This window comes from Triturus cristatus, chromosome 8, assembly GCF_964204655.1.
Source record: "Triturus cristatus chromosome 8, aTriCri1.1, whole genome shotgun sequence".
NCBI lineage: Eukaryota > Metazoa > Chordata > Amphibia > Caudata > Salamandridae > Triturus > Triturus cristatus.
In genome coordinates this window covers 845589502-845616560 of record NC_140591.1, presented here as the reverse complement: position 1 = coordinate 845616560, position 27059 = coordinate 845589502, and the positions used below count along the sequence as shown (strand labels likewise).

General features: G+C 39.0%; 1 protein-coding gene across 2 annotated transcripts in view; it reads left to right on the top strand.

Annotated features, from left to right (window-relative positions):
- Nucleotides 1-27059, top strand: part of EPHA3 (EPH receptor A3) — an 853417-nt gene that overhangs the window by 417873 nt on the left and 408485 nt on the right. For both annotated transcript variants that reach the window (XM_085622346.1, XM_085622345.1), the window contains exon 5: nucleotides 2664-2999. In XM_085622346.1, coding sequence (XP_085478472.1) covers nucleotides 2664-2999 — 336 coding nt within the window. The remainder of the gene's footprint in view (nucleotides 1-2663; nucleotides 3000-27059) is intronic.

Sequence of the window (27059 nt, the reverse complement as noted above, 5' to 3'; positions counted from 1 at the left end):
GGTCTTCCCCCAAACATTTTTCTTACTTACCTCCTCTTTTGCTGTATCTTTTTGTTGGCCTTAGGACTCTGAGCACTTTACCACTGCTGACCAGTGCTAAAGTGCACATGCTTCTCCCCTAAAGATTGTGACATTGGTGTCTACCCAATTGCCTTATTTAGTTTACTTATAAGTCCCTTCTAAAGTAGTATACCATATACTTAGGGCCTGTTCTCTAAATGCTACTAGTGGGTCTGTATCACTGGTTGTGCCACCCACACAAGTAGCCTTTCAAATCTGTCTCTGGCCTGCCTTTGCAAGTCCGGTGTGTGCAGTTAACTGCCACTTCATCTTGGCATTTAACACTGTTTGCCAAGCATTAAACTCCCCTTTTATTATACATAAGTCACCCCTAAGGTATGCCCAGGGTGGCCCTAAGGGCAGGGTGCAGTGTAAATTAAAGGTAGGGCATGTACTTTTAAGTTTTACATATCCTAGTAGTGGCAAACAGCTAAATGTGTTTTTCACTACTGTGAGGCCTACTCCTCTCATAGGCTAACACTGGAAATTCTTTAAAGCTGTATTTCCTGATCAGAAAGGAGTCGCTGCATGTTTCCTGTCCTTGGAATGGTAATGATAAATCCTATTTACTGGCAAAGTTGGATTTAAATTTGCTGTTTTGGAAATGCCAATTTTAGAAAGTTGGCTTTTCACTGCTCTTATTGCTCTGTGTGCCTTTCACCAATACACATATGCAGTGGGTGACAGCTATACTTTGTGCATTCCCTCTACACAGCCACAAACAAAGAAAGGGTAGGTGTGACTGAAAACTCATCTGCATTCATTTGCATTCTGATAGCTCTTTCTGGGAAGGAAGAGAGGGGGAGCTGACACTTATACCTGAATAGACAGCGTCTTGTTTCCGACACAAAGGGATGATAACCCCTACTGAGAGTCTGGAGACCTGCACTGGCTCCCTGTCAACAAGAGGATCACGTTCAGACTCCTCACCCACGCACACAAATCCCTCCACGACCTGGGCCCAAGATACCTCAACGACCGACTGACCTTCTACACGCCCACCCGCCAGCTACGATCCGCGAACCTCGCCCTCGCCGTCGTCCCCCGCATCCAGAGGACCACCACCGGGGGAAGATCCTTCTCCTACCTGGCGGCTAAGACATGGAACTCCCTGCCCGTCCACCTGCGACTGACCCAGGACCACCTCGCCTTCAGGAGACAGCTCAAGACCTGGCTGTTCGAGCAGTAGCAGCCCCCCTCCCCCAAGCGCCTTGAGACCCTTCCGGGTGAGTAGTGCGCAATATAAATTTCATGATTGATTGGAGTCAGGGCTGGAAAGAAATTTGGACCTGTGCACTTCAAGGACCTGCTTTGAAGTCAACCCCACTTCAAAGGTAAACCTAGGAATAAAGTACTGGGGCTCTGACCCTACCAAGACAGTACACGACTGGACCAGTGAAGAACGTTTCCAGAGTAAAGCCTGCTGCGCTACAGGGTTGCCACTCTGATTGATTGCTGCTCTGGAAGATCTGCTCTTCTGCTTTCCTGCCCTGCTGCCTGTTGATCTCTGCCCTGCTGAAGACATGGACTGGACCCATCTCATTTGGACCTAGAGTGACTCCAAGGATTTGCTTGCTTGCTCCCTGTTCTGACGTCTCAGTGCCATCAAAGACTTTTTTTAAACTTTGTAGCAGCACCTGGACTCTGCCATATGTGAGTCCTGCCTGCCAAGTGGTACCAATCCAGTCCTGGTCCCTTGAACTGTAATACCGGCTGTCAAGAACCCTAAAAAATGGTGCAGTGACAACTTTGAGCTGACTGGAAATAACGCATTGCCCTTTGATGCAGGAGGTAATCAACGGAATCGCTTAGACAGACTGCGCAGCTTGACAATGTCTCAATGCCTGCATTTTAAAGGGGTTTGTCGATGAAGACTTCATTGCCTGGTGAATCTGAACAGATGCATCAAGTCTTTGAAGTCCATGTTGATGCTTTCTACATCCAAGGTACTTTTTCAATTGGACCTACATGAGCCCTTTTCAGCAAGAGCTCAAGTAACCCTTAAGAACTATTTGTTTCTAAACAGTACTTTTTGATTTATTCTTTAAAAAATCATAGCTCCAGTTCTGCTTCTTAGATTTTTGTCATTATTTTCTTGTTTTACTCATAAAATTATTATCCATATTTCTAAACCTGTGTGGAGTATTTGTGTGGGTTTTGTTTGCGTTACCGTGTGTATGTGTTCAACACATACTTTACATGATCTTTCTTAAGATAAGTCTCACTGTTCTGTGCTAAGCTACCAGAGGGTGAGCACAAGTTATCTATTAATGTGCATCTAGGTTACCCTGACTAGAGTGGTGGTTTCTGCTTGGACAGGGTGCATACCTCTGCCAACCAGAGACCCCAGTTCTAACAGCAGGTCTAAAGTATATGCTTATCTGAAACACAAAACAATAATTGGTAATATTCTTTTTAAGTTTTCTAATTGTAACCAGTAAACAATGTTTACATTACCATGATGATATGAATTAAGTGTAATTGCTGATGCTTTCTGAAGCATACCTGAAATGTATAGTCACATTTCAAACAAGCTCTGTATATGTTGGGCTAGATTCAAGCATATAAACCACTCAATTCACCTATGCAACTTTTTTCCTTAGGACCACCATCTGCACCAAGAAATGTTATCTCCCTGATCAACGAAACATCTGTCATACTGGACTGGAGCTGGCCTCTAGACACAGGTGGCCGAAAAGATGTTACCTTCAATATTATCTGTAAGAAGTGTGGGGGAAGCATTAAACTATGTGAGCCATGTCGCGGCAATGTGCACTTCCTGCCTCGTCAGAATGGGTTAACAAATACCACTGTCATGGTGGCTGAGCTATTGGCTCACACCAACTACACGTTTGAGATTGAAGCTTTGAATGGTGTGTCGGACTTGAATATGCCTTCGCGTCACTTTGCTGCTGTCAGCATTACAACGAATCAAGCAGGTGAGTGCTTCTTATTGGTTCCTCCTATTGAAATAAACAGTTACTGCTCACATTCAGACAGGGTTCTTATGGTGTCACATGGAGAGATATTTATTTTGAGCCTTACCCTTTTCCAACGGCTTTGAAATATACTTTCAAAAATATTTAGAATGGCAGTTTGCATGGTTATACAAAAGGAAAACCCTAAACAGAGTTGGCTACTTTAAGTTTTGTATTTTCTTTACATGTAGAAAATTAGGTGTTGATTTTCACAACTAAAAAGATTATTGGGATTGTCAGTATTCTGTGTAATGCTAAATGCCTGTTAAATATGTAGAATTGCATGGAATGGTCATATTATCTAGCAACCAAGAGCACGTGTCGATAGTGTTTGCATTAAATTAAATGACACATGCGTTAAAAGGCAATCTATATTCTCATAATGAAATGTACAGGAAATACAGTACTCAGTAATACATGAGTGCGTTATTTATTTCATATGTACTTCTTGAGATTAAAAAGATTTATTTAAATGTAGTTGTTAAAAATTAAAGCCGTCCAAACTTATTTTTTTTAAATGTATTGTTCCGTTCATAATCTTATGATTTGGAATGGTTTTTCCTTTTAAAAATCTGCTTAGTCAAATATGCTTGAGAATAAGAAAAGGGACTGGGCTTCACAAAAGTTACAATTGGGACAGCATTGAGGATTTTAAGCAAGAATAGCAAAGTTCCAACAAAAGCCCTAGTAACAGTTTTCCTCTGAAGAAATTCAAGATCTAACTGTGAAAAACTATAATTCAAACCTGCTGTTTCCTCAGAAATTTCTGGAAATTTGTGGTAAAGTATTCTAGAGTTGCTGGGAATATTAACAAATTTAATTGAGCAAATTCAATTTGCACACCAGAATTCCGACTATCACTCCAGTGTAAATCCTTGTGTATGTTCCATAAATTGTCAAATTACCCTACAAGTTAGGGCTGAATAATAGGTACACCACCAACAAAAAGAATGACGAAATTAGACGGCAGGTGTAAATATCTGAAACTTGCATACATCTCCTAACGTGCTTTAGAGGTATTCGTTGTAAATCTGTGGCTAGAGCATTTCAGAAAATTATGTCCTTCCTTTCATGAATTGAAGGTAATGTGTTTATGCTCTTTTTTCCCCTTTACAGAAGACTTAAATGAGTAGTGTTAAAAGATCCGCCTAAGCATAATTTCATGAATTGGTGTCTTTTAGGATTTATAATGTAAACAGTCCTTGCTACTTGCTTGTTTGTTGCTTGCTTGTTCTAACTACAGTAAAATGGTTGATATGTTTTGTCAAGGGTTTGTTTTCATTGTACTCCCTGTTCCAGTTTTATGTCTTTTGTATCTGGCTGGAATGCTTGCTTTCATCAAAGTCAGTCTGACAGCATAAGCAGTGTAGAGAAGTCTCGACAAGTTATGGGGGGTTCTAGAGGGTCTTCGTTTGAATAGACATATATTCTGATTAGTTGTCAATGCAATTCCTGCGCATATTTGAAAAGATGGATTGCTATTGACCAGAAAATAAGTTCTTATCTTTGCATTTCATGATTTGGCGAGCATTTGGTTTTGTGAGCAAATTGTCTACTTTTGAGTTATTCATTGGTTGTTCCAAAAAGCAGTCCTGCTATACTTGAAAAAAACAAGTGTTTACTAACATTTCTTTTCCGATTGATATCTACAAAGATCCGAGTTAGGAAATATACATACATGGTTTGAAACTGTTACTTTCCTCTCGCAAGCTTATTTAGAGAGAGGTGGTCCCCTTTTAGGTTCAAAACTACAAATCTGTTAAATAATGTGAAAATATAGAAATACAAGCAATACATCTGCAAGCCTACTTCTCCAATATATGGTGGAAGACATTGCCCCAAATCCAGGGGATCAGTATTTTCAACATTTTGAATCCTTTGTGTGATCATTTGGAGCCCACAAGAAGATGCCATTATCAGCCCTTAAACTAATAATAGGTCCACATTATAGTATGCACACCAGTGGATTTTTGTTGTTTTTATCAGACATTACATTTTGCAACATATACTTGACTTCCATAACTAAACAGTTTTTGAAAAGTATACTTTCTGCATAGCTTTCATGTTGTATTAAAATCATGTTATGGAAACTGATGAACTTCTACCATGCTGAGGCTTCCCATCTTGGGTTTTTTAAATCTAAAGTGGTCATGGCAGTGGTCAAAGTTTTGAGGGGAAAAAAGGTTGAGAAAACTTATACCTTGCTCTGCATGATTGCCTCATCAAACTTCATTTGGGCAAATTGGTGTGTGTTTGGAGCATGATTCTATCAAGGGATTACAATTGAACAACAATGGAAATAATGCCATTTAATGTCACCTTGAACTTTTTACCTATTGCTTAAAGCTGTGGCGTAAGAAGGTATGCTGATTCTATTTCATTCTCACCATGTATTCTTGAAAAAAATATCTTCAAACAAATATTGACTTTCAAAGTATATGAACAAGGTATATTAAAAAATCCTAATTTGAGGAAACATAAGATAGGTAGAAGATCATTCAAAGTAGCTGTAGCATCTTATTCAAACTAGCTGCTGGCAGCTACTAGACTACAAAGAAAACTGCTTAATTTTCGAAAGGCACTAAAAACGTGGCTTGTCACAAAGCATTGGAGTTACAGATTCCCTCCCCTCCTTTTTTGTACAATATTTTCACATAGTGCCAATGTGTCTTCGGTATATCACTACTCCATAAAATGTCACTTTTTAGGTTGAGCTTTCGAGACCTGTTGTATATACTTTGTATATACTTCTTTGAGGGCTTACAGCCCACCCACTGCTTTTCATTTGTTTGTTTCAGTGTTCTTTAAAAAATCCTTGCCTACTATTGGTCAGTACTTCCCCTTTGTCCCTCCATTTGTTTTTCGATTCCTCCCATAGCGCAGGGACTAAATACTATATCTTTACTCTTTGGTTGTTTATCTATTCATTTGGGGGACTATTTTAAAATGCCTTTCCTGCTCGTATTTCACTGTGGGTACATGTTCAGATTCGGCAACCCCATTTTATTGCATCTTCCCTGCTGCCCCCTCCTTCCCCTGTTGTTGCTGGGATACATTCCACACCTATTCCCCCATTGCTTTCTTTTCTTTCCTTGTCGTAGGCATCGTTGATGTTTCCTGTCCTCTGCTCACTCTGTTGTCGCGTTTTCCCTCCTTGCTTGTCTAATGATGCGTATTATCCTAACCCGGTGCCCAGCTCCCCCCTTGCTGCACAATCTAAAGTGATTCCCATGGGATGCAGAGCCCTGTTCTTTCTTTCCGCTACCAGCTTAATTTCTCCGTCCCCTTTCAGAGTGCGCACATGATTTCACAGTGCTCACAGGTTGCAAGGGCAGTCCTCTGCACAGTGGTATATGCCTCTAATACCCGAGCAGCTGACTCCTCCTTCGAGCATCTCGAAGTTGCAAGGCTGGTTCAGCAAACGCTATATCAAAGACATGTTCATATACTTATTAGTGTGGATACATTTCGGCAATTCTGGCATCTTTGAAGAAACTGCTTGATCAGTACCTGCTACCTTGTGTGATCTTGCTATAATTTTAAACTACCATTCTGCACTTAAGTCCTTTTGCTTAAATTTGTTTGCTGATATTTTGAGCACCAAAAAGACCTTGGAAAGGAAATAAAGCTAAGATGCTGACCTGTCATACTTATCCACTCCCTGACCAAAGACTTACATACTTAATTGGTACAAAATGGTTATTATCAAGGAGATCACACATTGAATGGGAATGTAAGATGACCCCTCTCGAATGACAAATATGTGTAAATACAAATCCTAATTATATATATTTATAAGATGAATTTCTGTAAAACATTTGATATTGTCTTCATTACGCAACAAATAATGAGAAGGCAGTATAGTTTCTACCCTTACTTATTTTGTCGCTTTTGGAAGGATGAAAGCTGAAGTTGTTCTGCTTCCTACTACCAGGATTAAAAGCTGTGAGAAGCACAGGTATTTGGCAGCAGGCAATAGTTTCACTGGGCTGTGCTGGAGGCTTTCTGACAGCTGCAGTTTTGAAGAGCTGGACACTCTGTTGTTTTGGCACGAAGTGCTCACATTCCTGAGGCAGGGTGTAGCCACATTTCGGTGCAATAACGTTTCAGTGGACACTTTTTGGATCTGTGCTTTTTCAGCTGAAAACAAATCTCCGAGGACTGCTTTTTTGCTCCTGCAGACATTTACGTATCATCTGAAGATCAAAGGTTCATGTCCTCAACTTGGCCTTTAATCCTTCTAAATTGGATGAAATAAGGACGAAGTTGAGCTGGTGCATAGTAGTTCTGCCATGTGTACATGTTAGGTATGCTGCACAACCTCATGGCACTACATGTTCCAAACTTTGCAAAACAGTAATCATTTTGAAGGGAGGGCGACCTTCCAATGCCTGTGACCCCCCACCCCCAATGCCTTTGCCATTTGCAAGGTTACGGAAGATAGGTGGCAACTTTCCTGTTTACGTCGAGCCCAGGCAGCTATCGAGATTGCTTTTAGGTCCAAGAAGCCCAACTAGAATGCTTTAAAACAAGGATAAAGCCTTCAGGGGCTTCACAAATGTGGCATTTGTTAATACCTACAAAAAGCACTAGTTACATTTACACATGGTCACATTAATGTTTTTCAATACCACATAAATACACCCCACATAAAACCTCTCTATGTCACATAGCAACAAAACATATAAATACACTCCACACCATGCCACATAATTCCAATCAGTGTAATTCCACTCAATGCCACACAGTTCCACACCACACAATACAACTCCACACAGTTCTGTTCCACACTACATTATTCAACACGCACCACCTAATTCAACTCAACAGTACAATTACACAACACACCACACATATCCAATCCACACCACAAAATTCCACATCATACCACAAAATTAAACTCCTCTACATACCACTCCATAACACAAAATACCATTCCACATAATTACACTCCATGAAACACAGTCCCACTCCACATAATTCCTGCACACTCAAAACCACATAATTGCAATCTATACAGTTCCACTGCATATCATGCCACACAATTCCACTGCACACCATGCCACATAATTCCACAACAAAATTCTAGTCCACACCACACAATTCCATGCCACTCAATTCCACAACTAACTATTCCAAACCAACCCACATAATTCCACCCCACACCACATACATCCACTCTATTCCATAACACAGGGGTAGAAGACATTGTCATTTACAATGTTAATAGCTCTAACTCTCACAAAAGTGAGACCTATCAGCTTTGCCTATTCTTGTTTATATATGGCAACTTTGCCAAAATCCATTGCCAGTGTTGGTTATGTGTTTTTGACGGTCAGTATCACCTCACAGTGTACAGTGAAACCTGATGTACAGGAAACTTAAACTGCAAAACAAATCATATTTGATTGCAAATTTTGAAAGTGGGAGCCATAAGTAGTTGTGAAGGAATAGGGACTCTGAAATTTGCTCATCCTTGTGCCCCTCTGCTGCCCTTTCCTTAGGCTATCCTTCCATCTTCCATGTTAGATATTGTGGCAGGAAATATGAAATTAACCTTTGTGTATTCATTGGATGCTTTCAATATGGAAAAACAGGTTTTGTTAAAATGCAATACAAATGTTTCATATATATTGCAACGTTTCCCTTAATTTAAGTGTCGTACTTATTTTATGTAGGATAAGTTACCCTACTCTCACTACATCTACTATACAGTAAAGAAAATGTTTTTGGGGGTACACAGTTGTGTTTTATTTTTTAAATTCACAATATTCATTGTGCAACAGAGTTAGGGATCACAATTTGAGACATACTGAACAAATAACAGACTATGTTCACTCTAGATACATTAAAATTAGCATATAACAGAATTGACAGAATTGCTTTCTTTGGCCAAACCCATGATGAATTTGATCTAGGTTATTATCAGCTCTCTGTGAAGACAGAGTAAATACATAATTGTATTCCTTTAAACTGATTAGACTAATTCAGGATTTTCTTCAAAGTTCCTAACTTTTGTGGACCTTACTTTAGAATAGAATATCTTTTTGCACATCTTCATTTCAATCAAGCATCCAGAATTATATCGAATACTTTTAACTTTTAGACCTAACCAAATAGTCTTCATTTGCATTTTTCCAAAAGAAAATCCTCAATCTTGGGCAACTAAACATAAATTTTTCGCTGTGTTTTGTCCAAGTGACATTCAGCAGTCATTGTATATGATTTTCTGTCTGATGTGATCAATTTTATATTTAGAATTGGGTGATTTCTTTTTCATACCTTTTTAAAATTTCAGTCTATATTACCTAAAATGTGCTGGCCACGGTGACACACTTGGAGCAAAATGGAAAATGGTGCAAATGGGCTCTTCAATAAAATTAACTGTGGTGGAAGGAGACCCCTGCATCTGAACACTGCCACACTCCCAGCTGAACAGTTCCAAATATCCAATTAGATATCATGCATCATATGGCCTCACAGGCCTGTGAACATTCACTGTAAAGTAGCATAAACTTTGAAATCCACCTGAAGAGGAACATGATTTCAAGTGGCCAAGAGTACACTCTTGAGGGACTTCGAAGAAAGAGGAAGTAATCCATGCATACAGTATGGTGCAGTTATTTGGGAGAGCACTGCACCATGTGCCCCATCCACCATGGCGTGAAGTCATAGTTAATAATACAGACCCATGGTAGACCCATGTAATTTTTTCAGCATAAGAAATGCATATGTGGATCATTCAGGACCTTAAGACATATCATCATCCTCATCATACCCAAACGGCAAACTTTTTTTTTTTATGTAGCCCATGTTCCTTAGAGTAAATCATTTGCAGTCACTGACTATTTACACATGCCAACAGAGTTAAGAGGGGATGCCCATTTCATGCCCCTTCCTATCTGGATTTGGTATGGGTCGCTAAACTCATGTTGTGAGTTGGAAAGGTTTTTCTGACTCTAAAAATGGGGCTAATACATACATAAAAGCCATTTTGTGATTGGAAACCAGGCAATTTCACAAATTACAGGGTTCGAGATTGGAAAATGGCTCTGTGCGTCTGGCATCTAGATCGATAGGAAAAAGACAAGTGTAATTGATTATTATGTGTGCTGTATTCAAGTGGTGAATGATACTGGAATGAGTCGATCGAAGTGTCCGTATGCTAGAATGTAGCATGCAGAGTTAGATGTGAAAAGATTTAGTGGTAGGCCAAAGCTTTAAGAATTTCTGTATGTATTGCATTGTTGATCTGTCTATATAACTCTCAGGAATATTTATTTTGATATGGTTTGCAATCATTGCATTTGTAAGACCTGAAACTAGTAAAACAATGTTATTATATGTATTCTCTGCACCATAAAATAATAGAGACAATTTTAAAAAAGATTTTTGACCAAGCTGCTATTCAATATCTGACAATACCAACTTACCATACATTATGTTGTTTTCTGAACAGCAAACCTAGATTATCCTGTGTAGTTTAAGACCTGTATTTAGAATGCCAAAAAAAAGGAAGATAAAAACGCATTTGAGGCCAGATTTCGAATAAATCAATCCATCTAACAAAGAACATATTTATTCAATTTAATACATTTCTTCCTATGATTGCCTTCTCCCATTGACACGACATGCCCCAAGGTTCATTGTGTAAACTCCTTCCTATTAGCTTAAAGCTGGAAAGGGTAGAAGACACTGACTGTCCTATTGAGCTTCGAGTTCTTTCTAACTCATTAACTAGTGCAATATCTATTTAGATAGGAGTTTTTCACAGTGTTATGTACCTCCTCAGGTGTGATTCCAATAGCAGCGTGTTACAAAATAGACAAATATTTATAATTGGGATACACCACCTATAGAGTCAATGGTGATTATTTGCCAATAGCTATAATGAAACCCCCGGCCAGATATTTGGGTTTTCAAGTGATTTGATAAAAAGACATATAAATTGTGTGTAGGACTTTGAAATTCCAATCACCTGTGTTATACTTTTCAGCTGTATCCTTCAGACTTTTACTTGTATTTGAGCGCATATGTTGCACTGTAAAGTTCATTCATAACCACATGGTAACTTGATTTATCAAAATTGTTTGATAATTTTCGGGAGAACTCTTAGTGCTTTGGATGGATACATTTCCCTTGTGATTGAAGGAGGTAATCCCGAAACTGTTGTTGTTACTTCTCATGGTTCTGAATTTTCTTAATTTACCCATTTCATTGTATTTTTAATATTATTTTCTTCTTTTATTCTTAACAAATGGTGACAATAATCACACATTCCCACATCACACTTTTAGATATTTTCAATTGTCCCACCTCCTATTTTGTGGTATATCAGCATGCAAAACAATCCCTTTAATTGTTCATTCTGAATTAGGATTCGTCCAGCATGGTATAATACTGAATGCATATTTTCAGGGGGTGGCACAATTGGTATAACATTCAGGCATTAGGACTGCAAACAGTTACCAGCTGGCCTCTAAGATAGGGGATTTGAGCGTTTTTCATACAGGGACAGACAAAACTTTGATTCAGTACACCTAACATTTGTGCCATAGCTAGGGGTGTTTGAGTTCCTGAATTTGAAGGATGAGATAAATGTACAACTGCATAATTTATAAATGGCCTTGTGAATACATACTGCTGCTTAGATATAAAAATTGACATGGAGTGGGGTGTGCTGTTTGACACAAGTGTATTTACTTTTAAAAGAAAGTACTTATTTTGAAACGAAAAATTGAAGTGACAACCCTAGTTTTACCTTATTGATTTACAAATTGAGCTAGCACATTTAGAACTTGGAAACGTAGTGTCAGAATCATTGCTTTGGACAATGCAGACAGTAGACAAATTATGTCATACCTTTTTTTTTACTTCAGTTTGTTACAGACTTTAAGAGAGCTGGTAGTAGCATAAATGCATTCCAGACAAATGTCTGCAACGATAGAAGCTAGATTTATGCCACATATTAGAGGTTACAATCTTGTTCTGTTGTATGGCAAAATCGAGGTTATGCCTCCATTGGTGCAGGTTAAAAGTTGAGTTATGGTATTTGTGGCAGTGTTCAATTACTACTTCTGTGTTCTTTCTTATGTCTATATGTATTTATATGGTATTTCGACACCGCGAACCTAGCCGAAAGGCATTGGAGCACTGTACATAGTCAAGGGTTTTTGGAGCCAGAGGTTGAGAGTCACGTCATGAGGATTGAAGGTGCAATTTCAAACCATGATATAGATTGAATGACCATAATATGACATGGAGGGATATCATTGAATGAAATTGGCAGTTATTTTGTGCTGAAAGATCATCTTATGCGGCAATTTATTGAGGATAAAAGACACATCTACACAATCTATCCAGCCGCGGCCCGTGGAGGGTGTTCCGTGGGGCGGAAAGGCGGGGCGGGGGAGGGGCAGCGTGGGGGGTACCAAAAATCGGAATATGGGTAATTGGAGGTAAGTAAACAATTAAATAAATAAAACGAATTTCGTAGCGCGCTGCATCGCAAATTGCGATGCAGCGCGCTTCGAAATTCGTTTTATTTATTTAATTGTTTACTTACCTCCAATTATCCATATTCCGGTTTTTAGTACCCCCCCACGCTGCCCCTCCACCCCCCCACCTTTCCGCCCCTCGGAACTCCCTCCATGGGCCGCGGCTGAATCTATCATGCTCTGATTATGGAATCTACCTGGAAGTGTCATATTTTTTTAACCCATTAATAACGTTTTTCTTCACCTTCCTCACATGATCCCTGACGAAGAGGTTGGTGAGTGGCAAAACATGTGTTGGCTGAGACTGTATCAGATTATCAAGAACTATTCATTGGACTTGTACTTTGGTTTAAATGTGATTAAAAAGTTATCACTGTACTGATATAACAAGCAAAACATATTTTTGAAAGAGGAATTGAAAAGAACATGGTTTTTCAACAACAAAAAAGTGAAAAGAGTGAAGGTGTATGGGTTAATTATTATGTAGCTGCTTGGTAATGGCTCACCGCTGATGTGTATATATATTTTCTTGCATCATATCTGTTTATTGAGTTATTTATATAGTGGGTAGTAGCCTGGCGCAGGGCTGTTCACATCTGTAACCCATAATATAATCAAACTGCTTGTAGAAGACAAGCTTAAAGTCAATGAGTAATAGGAGAGGAAGCTGGGTTGTGCATGGTTAATGCATTGTCATGTAGTATACTATAAAGCGTGAGTCTTCAACGCTTTTCTAAATTAGAGCTGCTTTGGGGGAGGGGCTGATGTTGTTTCAAATTATTATATTTAAATTTGCTTGGTATCCAGTTACAGATTAGCACATATTATACTAGAAATTAAAAAGTTAGAGTATCAGAAGAGATGGAAAAGAAAGAAAAAAAAAAGAGTAACGGTTTCACAACTTTGGTGTGTGACTCAGGATAGTTATTTAGATCAACTCCTTAGAATTAGCTCTTTTTTACAGAGATCTTTGATTCTAAGCTTATAAGGTAACAGATATGACTACTCGATCAGCTATAAAGGCTTGTCTTGTTATTAGTGTACATAGTTATGGGTAACAATGTGCAACAAGTTTGGAGCTATGTGAAATGCATTAGTGATGGATTGTCTGACTCCAGTAACATTTTGACAGATTCATTCTCTTGAATGATTGAGTGAACAGGGCTCAAAACAGCATGATCGTCTAGAGACACTCATAGGTGTTCCTTAAAATAAATGACAGCTCTGGGATTCGTCAAGAGAAGCAGTACAGTATATAGTATCAACATATCCTTCACAATTTCCTTTCAGAAATGGCAAGAGATTAAGGCATGAGTTTAACTAGAGGCTCTGGGTCAGATTTATCCAGATTTTGCATTGCCCTTGCGCCGCACAACGGGGTTCAAGGGGGTTCAAATGAGATTCATCAAGCCACGCAAGGCCACCTTGGTTGGCTGTGCATGGCTTGATAAATCTGGAGTAACGCAAGGCAGCGTATATCGCTGACTTGTGTTACTCTTCCCCATGGAGGCATCCCATGGGGTGAACGTGGGTCTTCCCCCATAGATTTTGGCTCGTTTTCATATTTACCATTAGTGGTAGACCTAGAAATGCATGAAAATGCTACGCCTCCCAAGGTGAGGCATAAAAAGGAGATATATTAATATTTCTCCTTGTTTTCTCCTCTTTCTACATGTACTGCATTTGCAGCACACCGAGAGAATAAAATTCCTCTGTGGATAGCTTTTTGGGCAGGAAGGTGTCCCTTCCTGCGCAAAACCATTCCTGTCTGCAACGCATGCACTCTTGCACTATGATGCAAGGTTGCCTGCATTGGTGCTAGGCAGCCATAAGTGGGCCAGCGTAAGAAAAGGACAGGAATGCACCATATAATGTTAAATATGGCACATTCCTGCCTTTTCCTAGGGCCCAGCCCCTCCTAGAATGTAGGTTGCTGCATTGTGCTGTGTTAAAAAAAAAAAAAGGGGCCTCAGTTTTCTTATAAATGTACCTCATATTCCAGCAGCAGCCTGTGAAGGTAAGAGCAGTGGGCTGGGTTTGGGGGGGGGGGGGGGGGGGGGGTGGGGGATTTGACAGACAACCACGAGGGAAAATTAAATAAATTATTCATTTTCCATTGTCGTCGTCTGTCGATATCCACCCCCCACCCGGGCCCACTGCTCTTACCCGCATGGGCCACTGCTGCTTATATTTCCTAAATCGTTTTTTATAAGGCTTGATGTTATGTTACCTATAAATCTTCATCCACAAAGATTTTTAAAACTTTTCACAAGTTAAAGGAAAGGTCATGAGGGAAGTTGTCTACGTTTTCATAGAATCTGTCCATCAATTTTCCACATTTTCAAAATCTGCAGACATTTCTCCTTTCCAAGAACACCGTGCCGCAGCTTGTTGCTGTAGACATCTGTAGAGATCAAAAGTCAGCTCCCTATGATATTACGTACAGTATTCGCAAAACTTTGGGGAGTGGCTGAGGATTTATGGCAGGAATGGCCGAAAATCAGTGGGTCTTTTACGCTCAAATCTTTACCATTCAGTCAGTTTTAGACACACTTATACATATTTCTATTGAACCACACGCACACACATGCACACACATACACACACACATGCATAGAAATACCCAATCCAGATTGTCTAAAAAACCACAAGCATTGGCCAAGTCCTTATGTCTGACTTTATTATAGGAACACCTGAAATCACAGGCAAGCCCTATTTCCTCTTGCATGCATTAGCACATTAAAGCCAGCAGGGTAAGCAAAGTATGTTTTTTCTGCTCGTTTCTGTGTTGTGGCAACTATGAATGAATGTGATTGTTATAAAAAGGTTTTTGAGCTTGTAGGAGTCTTTGTAACTATTCATGCATAATGCAGAACACATGTATTGTCTTCAACAAACCTATGTTTCTGACATTACAATTGTTTGCTGTTTAATTCGGCTGCCAGTAAAGCAAACATATTAACATGGCAGCACCTGCAGTATCTATATTTGTAGAGCTAGCTTTGCACAGTTAATGACATGTCCCTTACTGTGAACAAATATATTTGCCTAATGCTAAAACCATATTATGAAGGTAGACATTTCGTATTATAAGTAGTTATGGCCTATTACACTCTCAAAAGGTTTGTGCAGAAAATATTTATATATTTATATGAACAAATGTGTAGGTAGAAGTACAAACACCTGCTCTAAGTGTAATTTTATCTCCACTACAATAGTTTGGGTAAAAGCTTATCAGCCATAAGATCCTGTGTTTGACCTAACGGTACCTTAACCTGAATCATGTACAATGCCCTTGTGAGCTTATTATTTTAAGTGATAGCATTTGTTTTTTCTGCAGTGGAAATCTAATGTCTCTAGAGGTGCTTTTCTCAGCTTAAACCTATGTTTAACTTCATCTCGGGTAGCTCAGATGTGAAGTGAGCCCTCATGCTAATGACTTTGTGTTTATCAGCTGAAAATCAAGGCCACCTGGTAGCAAGCCCTTCATGTGTACTACAGGCAAAAAGGCCAACCAAACAGAGATATAATATAAGTAAGCTTCCTACTAAAATATCAATCAAAAGGCACTATACTGAGCAGGGTAACACGAATTTACATGGAAAGAAGAAGGGGGCTAATGGCGATTGTGATTGCAGGATATGCTTTCTGACCAATAAATATATGACAAACTTTTATTATCAGTATTTCAGGAGCAGCCCGTACAGGTAAGAGTGGTGGGGCCGCAGGGCTGGGTGGGAGGAACTCGACATATGATTGATTACGAGGGAAAATTAAATATATCATTAATTTTTCCTCATCATCGTCTGTCAAGCTCCCCCCCCCCACCCCGACTCACCGCTCTTACCTGCACGGGTGTTCTTTACTGTGTTCTTTACGTTCAACAAGGGAGACAAAACCCGTGCCCTCACTCACTGAGACATATTTCCTTTCATATTTTACTTTCTAGTATGTTTCTAGAAACTTTTCTGATGCCTCTCACAACTCTGTGATTTTCCAGGATTCGACTAGACTCTTTTCTACTCTGAAAGTAGAAAGAGAACATGCATGTGTTGGAGAGGCACTGTTTGTGGCTCTTCCTGTTCACAAATGTACCTACTGCATAATCCAATGGTCCAGATCTTGTTTATGGGTTTCAGTTCTAATGATTATATTGGAAGGCTTCTGTCCAGTAATTAGGACATTTAGGCCACATTAGACAAAGCAGCATTTCATTTTAAGACTAAATGCAAACAAGTGCCTTGGTAATACCAATAACAGCAAAGTTAGTACATATTACTATTGAATTTTCAAAAGGCTTTACACCATGTTCTCTGTAAAGAGCGCATCCTGTAATCGAAGTAGTGCTAGAGAGGCTATTTCAGTACATAATCATACTTTCTGAATCACTATGCTAGGATTACCGCCACCAGGTATCAATTTTTCTATACGAAAACAGACAATTCGGTCTTTGATCGTTTGTTTGAAACCTTAATGTGCAATGGTGAGTACGGGATTTTCCTCTGAGAATCGGGGAATTGAAGAATCTCTTGTGTCAAGTACCAGAGTTTGAAAAGTGCCAGGTTCAGTGTTTCTGAAAGATGTAGATCTATGTAATTCATTTACTGAAAACTTATGCTCTGACATCATGTTTTGCTGTACATTTGAGGAGTTTATGCAGTAGAATCCAATCAAAACTATAAAAAAAAGAAACATTTGAAAATAGAATGGCTCTTTTGATGTATCCATATAATAATATTTTTTGACAGACACTTCGGAATTTTAAATGGATTTAGTCATGGATGGATGTTTTAGCTAAATTCAGTTTGGATTGAATTTACTATACCTTATCCTTAGGATGGCGGGTCAGCGTGGCTCCATAAAGCTGTTTTAACAATATTAACCCAAGAGCTATTCAAACTATCGACATCGAAAAACAGGGAAATGCAATTGTCATTTATTTTCTGTTCTTAACTAAAGAAAGGCAACTAACTATTCATTGAAGATACAATATTATCAATGGACATTTTAATCAGTAGGACGAGGAAACCATATTTTAAAAAAAGTTAAAAGAAATGCAAGTTTTTGGCCAGGCTCCATCATGCCATTTTTTCGAAGAACCGCCCCAGCCATACCCTGTTGTCAGTTTTTTTTTTTGTAACTGTCACTTTTGTACCAGCCTAATTATTATAATTGTCTCCTCTTTATTGTCATCAATTACTATTGAGCAATTCCCAGAGAAGAGCCCTTATTAGCCAAGATATTTTCTCTTTCTTCTAGGCAAAGTGTTCTCTTAACACAGCAGAGAGCTATAAAGAGCTGCCTAAGCTTCAGGGATTACTTTGAAAATGCTAATGTTTAGACACACTTGAACTGCGCTTCATTAAAATTGCGCGCGAGCCGCCAGAGTGTTGTCCTGAAATACTTTTTCTCATCTGAAATTGCAGCCTTCTATTTCTTACATCACGTGTGTTTTCACACTTGTGCATGCTTAATGTATTCAAAAAATAAAACTAGGATGGCTTGATGTCAAGTCTCCCAGGCAGACTGGCACAAGAAAAAAAATCATCTGTTAAAAGTAAGGAAACATTGAAGCAAGTGAGGGGCTGAATCGTATAGAAGTTTTCCAAGTTCCTTCTTGTGTTTTTTTCCCCAAAGCACTGCATACTGGTTAGATGCCACCGGATAGCACATGGGAGAAAGAGGAAGCAATATACAAGCAAAGTGAGCAAATCAAAGTGTTTTGTTTGCCCACTGGTATAGTCAATGCAATGAAAATGGTTTGCAGATTTGAGGCATGATGAGTCAATCAATTTTGCATTTGTGGGTTACTGGGAAAATCCTTAAAATGGAGCCTTATCACAGTATAGATGGGTTGGGTGTCTTGCTAAGACTCCTTGGGCCATAGATGGAGCAAAAGAAGTGAGTTCCTGACTCAAAATCATGTGTACTGAAGGAACTTTGCGTAAAGAATATGCAAACAACTGGAGCGGACTTGATTTGAAGTTTGCAAGAGAAGGTTTGACAGATGTAGCGTGGCATATAATAATGATTTTCGATTTATATCTTCCTGGGCACCTCACCCATTAGGTTTCTATCTTTTTTGGTCCTGCCCATCATCACTATTTTTGGTTGTAAAACCTGAGGTATTGGGACTTTCTGCAAGATGTAATTAAAACAGATTTCCATACAGCAGTATTTACCAGATAATCAGTTTTCTGACCTATTTTACTTTCCAATGTTTTATTCTGATTTGTGTTCAAGGAAGAGTTTCACAAATTCTAAATTTTCATTTTAAATATGCTCTTTGCTTTGCACTGGCATTTGATAAGATTAACTGTTTAGTCCTTACCAGTGTCCAAGGGTTCTGACGCGATGAACACAGCATTTTTTAATGAGTGAGGTCAATGACGTTTTTCATGTCCAAGCCAGCACCAGGGTTTAAATCAATCAATTGATTGATTCCTCCTTTTATCTACCATTGCACACTAGCACCAGAGTTTAAACCTCAAATGTTAGCATCCAGTCACACCATTGGAGATCAGAATCCCTTCACATTCTTTGCAAATCATTCAGATTCCCTTCAGAGACTTTTTCCTGAACACTTACTGCACTTTTCCCTGGATTTCGAGAGGTTTAGACCTCTATGCGTTACTTTATTTTTTGCTGAGTGTAGCTTTGGCTAACACTTACTTCCCTGATCCAAGAAAACTCTTGACTGAGCATCTGAAATGCTGACAACTTCCTGCTTATTTTTTCCTTGCCTAGTTCCATTTTCCGTTCTGGAAATTCATGATTTTTGAGATTCTTCAAGATTTTAAAACCACCCTTTAACTGCAACTTTAGATTTTCACATGTTTAAACAACAAAACCTGAGAATCTCCTCTGAGCATCAAATACTTTTACTAATCTTTTGCATTGCTGTGACTGAACTTCTTGTTTGCCTGATGTTGGTTTGCCTCAATTTTTTTCGGAGGTTGTATCTTCCCATTGTTATTCTGTATCTTTATAGCATGGTGTACGAGTCGTGTATCTTAATCTGATTCTTAATTTGTAATAAATCTTCTTAACCCTAGCCACTGATTCCTAGTCCTTATTGTGTGGCCACATGGATTATACTGTTAATTGAATTTATTGAGGTAAATGCCAACTCCCATCACCTCTCAGGCAAAAAATAAAAGGTCCATTGGAGGACCAATGGTAAGGGAGTGGTCCCAGAAAACACTGGATCATACACACACCTGGCAGCAGCAAGGGATGTGTTGGATGCATATGATGGCCATTGATTGTATGTAATTGGATATGAAAGACTGCTGGTTTACATAAATTGAAAGGAGACAATACACAACTTCTACATATACATAATATTTGTGTGTCATATATGGCATAAACATTGTGTGTCCCACATGAACTAACAATTGGAAAAATAGAAATGTTTCACTTGTGAGTGTGGGTTTCAAACCCTAATAATGCTACTGTTTGTTATTTTCGAGGTTTGGCTGGACAGCATAGCTATCTGTAAGACCTATTGTTAACCGTTCTTTAAAATATACACAGAGTGGGCTTTGGCTCCACCCAGAAATGTATTTCTCTCTCACATCATGCTGTTGCCTGTTTGATGCATTATTCCGCCTCCTGTGGAGTGCTCACAATGCAATGCATGAGGGATTATTTTGCACCTCAAAAGTACACTGAATTATTACACATTGAATTCATTATTTCATACATACACTCATTGAAAAAGTAACCTTTTTAGGTCGAGCATACTTTAGTATATACTTTAGTATGTAAACTTTAGTATATATACTTTAGTATATATTGATATGTGTATGTACTCTGTGGGCTCTGGAGATCAGCCCTAGGACTTGTCTGCTTCCGCTTAGGGACTTTATTTTCTGTTCAACTGCCTCTATTTAACTGTCTTGATAGAAAACGACCAGCAGAGTTTAGTAAAATACCAGAATAGCTTTCTTCTGAGGGACTTTCTTTTTTAAATTTTTCTGGCAACTGCCTCTATTTAACTTTCTTAGTAGAAAACGACAAGCAGAGGTAAGCAAAATACCAGAATCACTTTAGCATTCTTTAGATTCCAGTCCATTGAAATTGTCTTCCACAAGCACCCATAGACAATAATATTTTTTTCAAATCTTGTATTTTCAGTGATATGACCACCGAAGGCCCTGATTTTATATTAATAACAGAGCTTTGGACTATACTATTTCCCGCTGAATCACAATATTTCTATACATTTGTTCCCATACCTGGCATGTCACGCACTTTGGTGCATAGTTTCCCTCTATGTTAGAAGAACAGTAGATGTTTCAGTACCCAGGCTAATGTGCTGCATAGCTATACACATCAAAGGTCCTAAAGGCGAGACTGATTGCATTGCAAATGCTTGTTATTAATCTTTTCACTGCAGCAAGCTTTTTAAAATGTTTTAGCTAGGAATCATGTCTCAGTCAAGCACACTTATACATATTTCTATTGAACCACACACACACACATGCACACACATACACACACACATGCATAGAAATACCCAATCCAGATTGTCTAAAAAACCACAAGCATTGGCCAAGTCCTTATGTCTGACTTTATTATAGGAACACCTGAAAACACAGGCATGCCCTATTTCCTCTTGCATGCATTAGCACATTAAAGCCAGACCTACTGGCTTTGCCAATGCTTGTACTTTTTTGTTTTTAAATGTATGCCACTTAAACCCAAAGAAGTGCATCAACACCCTCTCTCTGTCAGGTGAAGGCACTCATGAATGGAGCATTCTTTCTAGGAGCTTGGTTAAGACATTCCAAGGTCTAATGTATTTAACTGTCTGAATTGTTTCTGTCCCTTTCTTTCTATTTCTTGAAATATCGATTTTATTAACGATGGCCGACCTCCACAGAGCCCCAACCACCCATATACTTCCTCTAAAATATGGGGACTGAAAAAAGAGGGAGTGCAAATAATGCTTAGGTTTAATATTCTTTGGTACGTAATATTGACACTTTGGATGGACATATCTCTCCTCAGTCTATTTTTATGTTACAATGCCAATCTATTTTAAAACAACGTGTACAATAGCACGTACTAGCAATCTGTTAAGAGGAACTCACTTGACGTAATGTCAGCCAAAGGAAACAAAAATCATCAAACCATTGAGGCTTGTGTAAAGTCGACAGAAACACGAAGAAATGCATACTTTTTCTAACTGATTTGAACAGAAATGGTTAATTTTAAATATCTGACAGGCAGCATTAACATCCCTCTTGCAAGATGATGCAAAGGAATGTATTTAGGGTGGCATTTTCCCTGAATGCGGATTCCCATTAAAATCATTACATTTCTCTGCTCCATATTTACTGCCTTTCCTTGATCTTCATCTCAAATTATACTTCTCTCTGATTTTACAAGCTAAACATATGACTCTTAGTGTGATGCTCGTAATTTAAATTAAAAGGTACATTTTGCTACATTAGCTTTCAAGTTGCATACTAATCGCTAGCCTTCTTTTATGTATGTATTAAAGTGCCCCTGGGTAGATTAAATATGGTTTCTACATGGACAGCCCTGCTGCCTTTCATATCTCATATGGTATTGAAATAATGCCACAAAGTCAAATAGATTTGAAAGTTGTGCTTATTCTCAGATACTAAGATGTAATTAATGTGTTTTACAGTACACGCAATCTGCTGCACTTAAATAACTATAGGACAGTCAGACAGATGTATGTTCAATAAATTTATAATAGCCAGTCCCATATGTCTGAAGGGTAATATATCTGTCAGCCTCCCTATGGTGCTCACAAAGCAAGGTCTTCAAGATAGCAGGCTTAGTAGGACTTAACTAATGACATGATATAGGGAGAGGGTTTAGTTGCTGTTTTTACAGCTGTTCACTGCTGTTCTTTTTATGGCTGAGTCATAATTATTTTTATAATTATTTTTTTGCCAGCTATCTCCTGATATTATAGCACTCGTTCAAAGAACAGAAATGTTATGCTTTTAAAATGTGTTTCATAGTTCAATTCATGGACTGTGAGAAGATAGGGTTTTGGGGTTAAAGATGGCTAATGTATGCATCCGATTGCCACAATAGCTCTCTGTTCGTGTTCTCTGCAGTTTCTTCATTCGGACCTGTAAACACAGAGACATAACCACAGTATATTTCACCAGTGCCTGGGAAACTAATCCTACGGTAACACCTGTAACCGCTATCCTCAATGGCACTTTCAAGTAGAAACCCTGACCTATGTTGTACCCCAGGTGAATGTCTGTCTGAGTGTCGAGCTTTTCACTATCAATATCCACCTACTAAAATCGTGCTAGTTTAATACACTATGCATTCTATCACTTCTTTTGAGGCACTAAACAGATTAAAAACTAATCACAGTGTCACACACCCATTCAACAAAAGCCTTCGACATATTTTAGCACACAAAACCTCCTTTCAGTGTTTTCACCAACACCAGTTATGTCTCACAAATGTTCTGGAAATTCCACTGTACCTTGTGTGATAAATGCTTACATACTTATCTCGCGTAGCCCCATTCACAGCTCCTTCAACCACCGTCTAAAATATATTTTAACCCAAGCTGCAAATGGATAAACATCACAAGGGAAATATAACAACATTAAAGTCAATTTCATCAATTCTCACACCTGCTAATTATCCAGTTGTTATAATTTCAATAGTCTGGGGCACTAACATTGTGTGGTAGAAGAAATCACTATATGCTGTCATAAGGTGGCATTCCAGAAAATGGTTGGTAATTCTTCTCTTTATATTGATAATTTTTCTTTGCCTTCTAGCAACTAGATTTTAAAGCCATTTTGCTAAATATTCATAAGCCCAATTCAAAAAGTCTTTTTAATGAGTATTTATGCCTGCAATAACTCGATATACCCCATACAGTAGTATACCAATATGTTTATTCAGGGATAGAAAAACCTAATTCCTCACTGCCAGGAGCAACCAACAATCTCAACTGCCATCTGGCTCCAACCTTTCTTGTAATCTTCACATGTCATCATGAGAAAGTTACGATGTCACAGTTGTCTCAGCCTGGTTAAGACCTAGATAAGTACAAAATGACACATCGCGTCTCTTTACAGCACGGCAAATGGAACAAACTTCTTTACAATGTGGTGAAGAGTATCTAAAATGCAATAACACACTGATGTCACATAAATTCTACCCCACAATATAATCCAGTGAACAGATAATGAAGACAAAAAAAACACACAATAACAAGGAAAACACAATATGAGTAATGCACTCTTATAGGCATGAAAGAACAACTATGATCTGAACAACTCTAATCATTAGCGTTTCCTAAAAATAGAAATAAACGTTGTGCTCATAGGAAAACACAAAGTAAGTAATGCATACTAATGGGCACAAATGAATGCTTTTAGGAACAATTATACTTTAAACCACTTTATTCATTTCCTTTCTTTCAAAATACATAAGTTTAGCTCTGGCCCCCTAAAATGCTTCACTGAAATACATAATTCCCCAAATAAACAGGAGCTTTTCTTGTTCTTACTTCATTCTGTTCGTATTTTGTTTTCATTGACCCAACTACTTTCCTTCCTTTGAGGTTCCTTGTTGAATTGTGAATTACCAAACTCCTAATTATCCATAAGTAACCATGGCAAACCTGTTTCTTTGCAACCTTAAGTATACCTACTCCACTATTCTTATTCTGATACAGCACAACTCTTCTTAAATTCCAGGTTGGATCATTGTCCAATTTGACCCAGTTGCCACCAACCAGACTTTTGATATGGGCCTCTGAATTTAGACATACCCTTTCCAACTCCACTCAGTTTGACCTTCACCCAATCACCCACCTGAATTAACATTCCATGTCCCATTTCTCTTCCTGCACCAGTTTTATGCACTGTAAGCATCTCATGCATCCACGATAGAACCATTTTAGTGGCAGGACGTCTTCCCCTCATCATCTCTAATGGACTCTTGCTTGTTCCAACAAGTATTGTGGCACAATACCACCAGAACGTTTCTTTTACAGCCCTCTGCACTTGTTCACCAATAGTACACGCTAGCTGCATGGTACCTTTGATCATCTTGTTTACCCTTTCACACAACCCATTGCCTTGTGGGTTGTACAGAGAGGTACAATAATATCTTATATCCAGTTTTGCAAAGAAATATTCCATCTCCAGAGATGTTAGTTGTGTCCCATTGTCAGTGAGAATCACTGTAGGAATACCCTCATATCTAAATACCCCACTCAACACATTAATGGTAGCTTCTCTAGTGATAGACCTTATAAAAACTACCTCCACACACCTTGACTTTACATCCACCAAAACCACAGCATACCTCTCATGGTCATGAAAACTATTAAAAGGTCCAATGAAATCCAAGATAATCTTTTCCCGTACTTCCTTCGCTTCCACAACATGCTGATCTTCATATACTTTTCCAATACTCACACGCAACCTCTTCTCTGATTCCTCAGAACTCCGACACCTCTCCACCCATTCTTTAATTTGTTTGTCGATGATTGGCCACCAAAATCTTTCTTTTGCCCTCCTGACTGTGAGTGTTTGGCCTAAATGTCCCTCGTGTGCTAACCTGAGCAATTTGTCTCATACTGAAATGGGTGATACAAATCGATCAACCTGCAACACTAACCAATCACCCTGGACAGACAACTCATCTTTAACCTTAAACAATGGTCTCAATCCAACAGGGAAGGTACTCTCCCTCCTTGCATCACCTGTAGCTAGTCTTACTAGACCTCTAACTGTGTCATCACTCTTCATACCAAAGGTCCAATCCTGTTTAGATATAGAGCTTTCTAAACCTACTGTGTCATCTTCTAAATTAGCCACCACCTCCTCAAATTGAAGGTGAATGTTGTTGACACTTCTATATGGTAACCTCAACAGGCAATCTGCCACACTGTTTTTCCAACCAGGCACATATTGAACACCACAATTGTATTCTTGTAATTTGACTGCCAAATGAGCCAACCTTCCTGAACAGTTTTCAGTACCATCCGGCCCCAAATCTTTTAGAAAATGTTTGTGATCTGTACGTAACGCAAAAGCTCCTCCCTACAAAAACACCTGAAAATACCTAGTCGCCCAAGCAGCTGCCAATGCCTCATGCTCTATGAAAGAATAAATCCTTTCAGTATCAGTCAAAGAACATGAGGCAAATGCTACAGTTTTCTCCACCTTGCCATGCATTTGCACTAACACCGCACAAATTCCCACACCACTGGCCTCCGTTGCCAATATGGTCTTGAGTTCTGATTGAAATAGTGCTAAAACCCCTGCATTATTATTATTGCAATACTTATAACGTGCATAACTACCCGAAGGCATCCTAGCGCTATCAGTGTTGCACAAGAGACAGACTAGGGGCTTATGGTGCAGCATTTTGGAACAGCCAGGTTTTAAAGAGCTTCGGAAAGGGAAGATGTTAGGTCGCTGAGCGAAGATAAAAAGCGAGGGTGTTTCGCAGTCTGGCAGCATTATATGAAAAGGAGCAGCCCCTGCATCTTGCCTTTTTTATTTTGGGAACTGAGGCTAAGAATAGGTTGGCAGATCACAAGCTTTTACTGGGATGATAGAAAGAAATGAGAATGATTGATCTGGGGACCTTTCCCCCAAAGTGTCTTGTGAGCTATGCACAAGGATTTAAACTTTATTCTCTCAATGATAGGTAGCCAGTGTAAGGTATTCAGTTCTGACTTGGCAGACTGAGTTTTGGGAATGTTAAGCAGCATCGAAGCTGCACAGTTCTGTATCACTTGTAGTTTTCTTGGAGTCTACTTTGGGGCCCCTAGGTAGAGGGAGTTTCCATATTCCAGGCGGGAGAGAACCAAAGCCTGGACCATACGTCTCCTCGCTGTGATGTACGAAGCATTCTAAGCATGCCATAGCAAGTCGCTGTCAGCTTCACTGCTTGATGGTCGAATTTAATGGACTTATCCAGCCACATGCCTAAGCTTTTGATCTTTGGCTTAGGGACAGCAGCAGAGCCAAGGCAGTTTGGCCACGCCAATCCTTTTCTAAGATGGAAGTGTTACCCAGGATCATCAGCTCCATTTTATCTCCATTGAGCTTAAGACAGGAGTGTTCTGTCCATTTTGTCACTTTCTTTAAACAGAGTTCAAGGCAAGATGGGAAATTCTGAGAATGATTCAAAGAGAGAACTAGTTGAGTATCATCAGCATATGTGACAATGTTAATCCCATTTGGTAGAACAATCTCTGTGAGAGGTCTCATGTATACATTTAATAATGTAGGTCTCAAAGACGAGCCCTGTGGCACTCCAAAGCTAAGTGGCAGGCTCTTGGAGATGTTAACTCCTTCAAAAACCTGGAACGTTCTGCCTTCTAAGAAGTACTGTAACCAGGTGATGTCGCCACCTGAGACTCCGATACTTCTAAGTCTGTTTATAAGGATTAAACGACAAGAATAGAAAGCAGCTGGGTCATAGGAGACTGCACCACCAGAACAGTCACTATAATGGATCTTATTGCCCACCTCAAGTGATC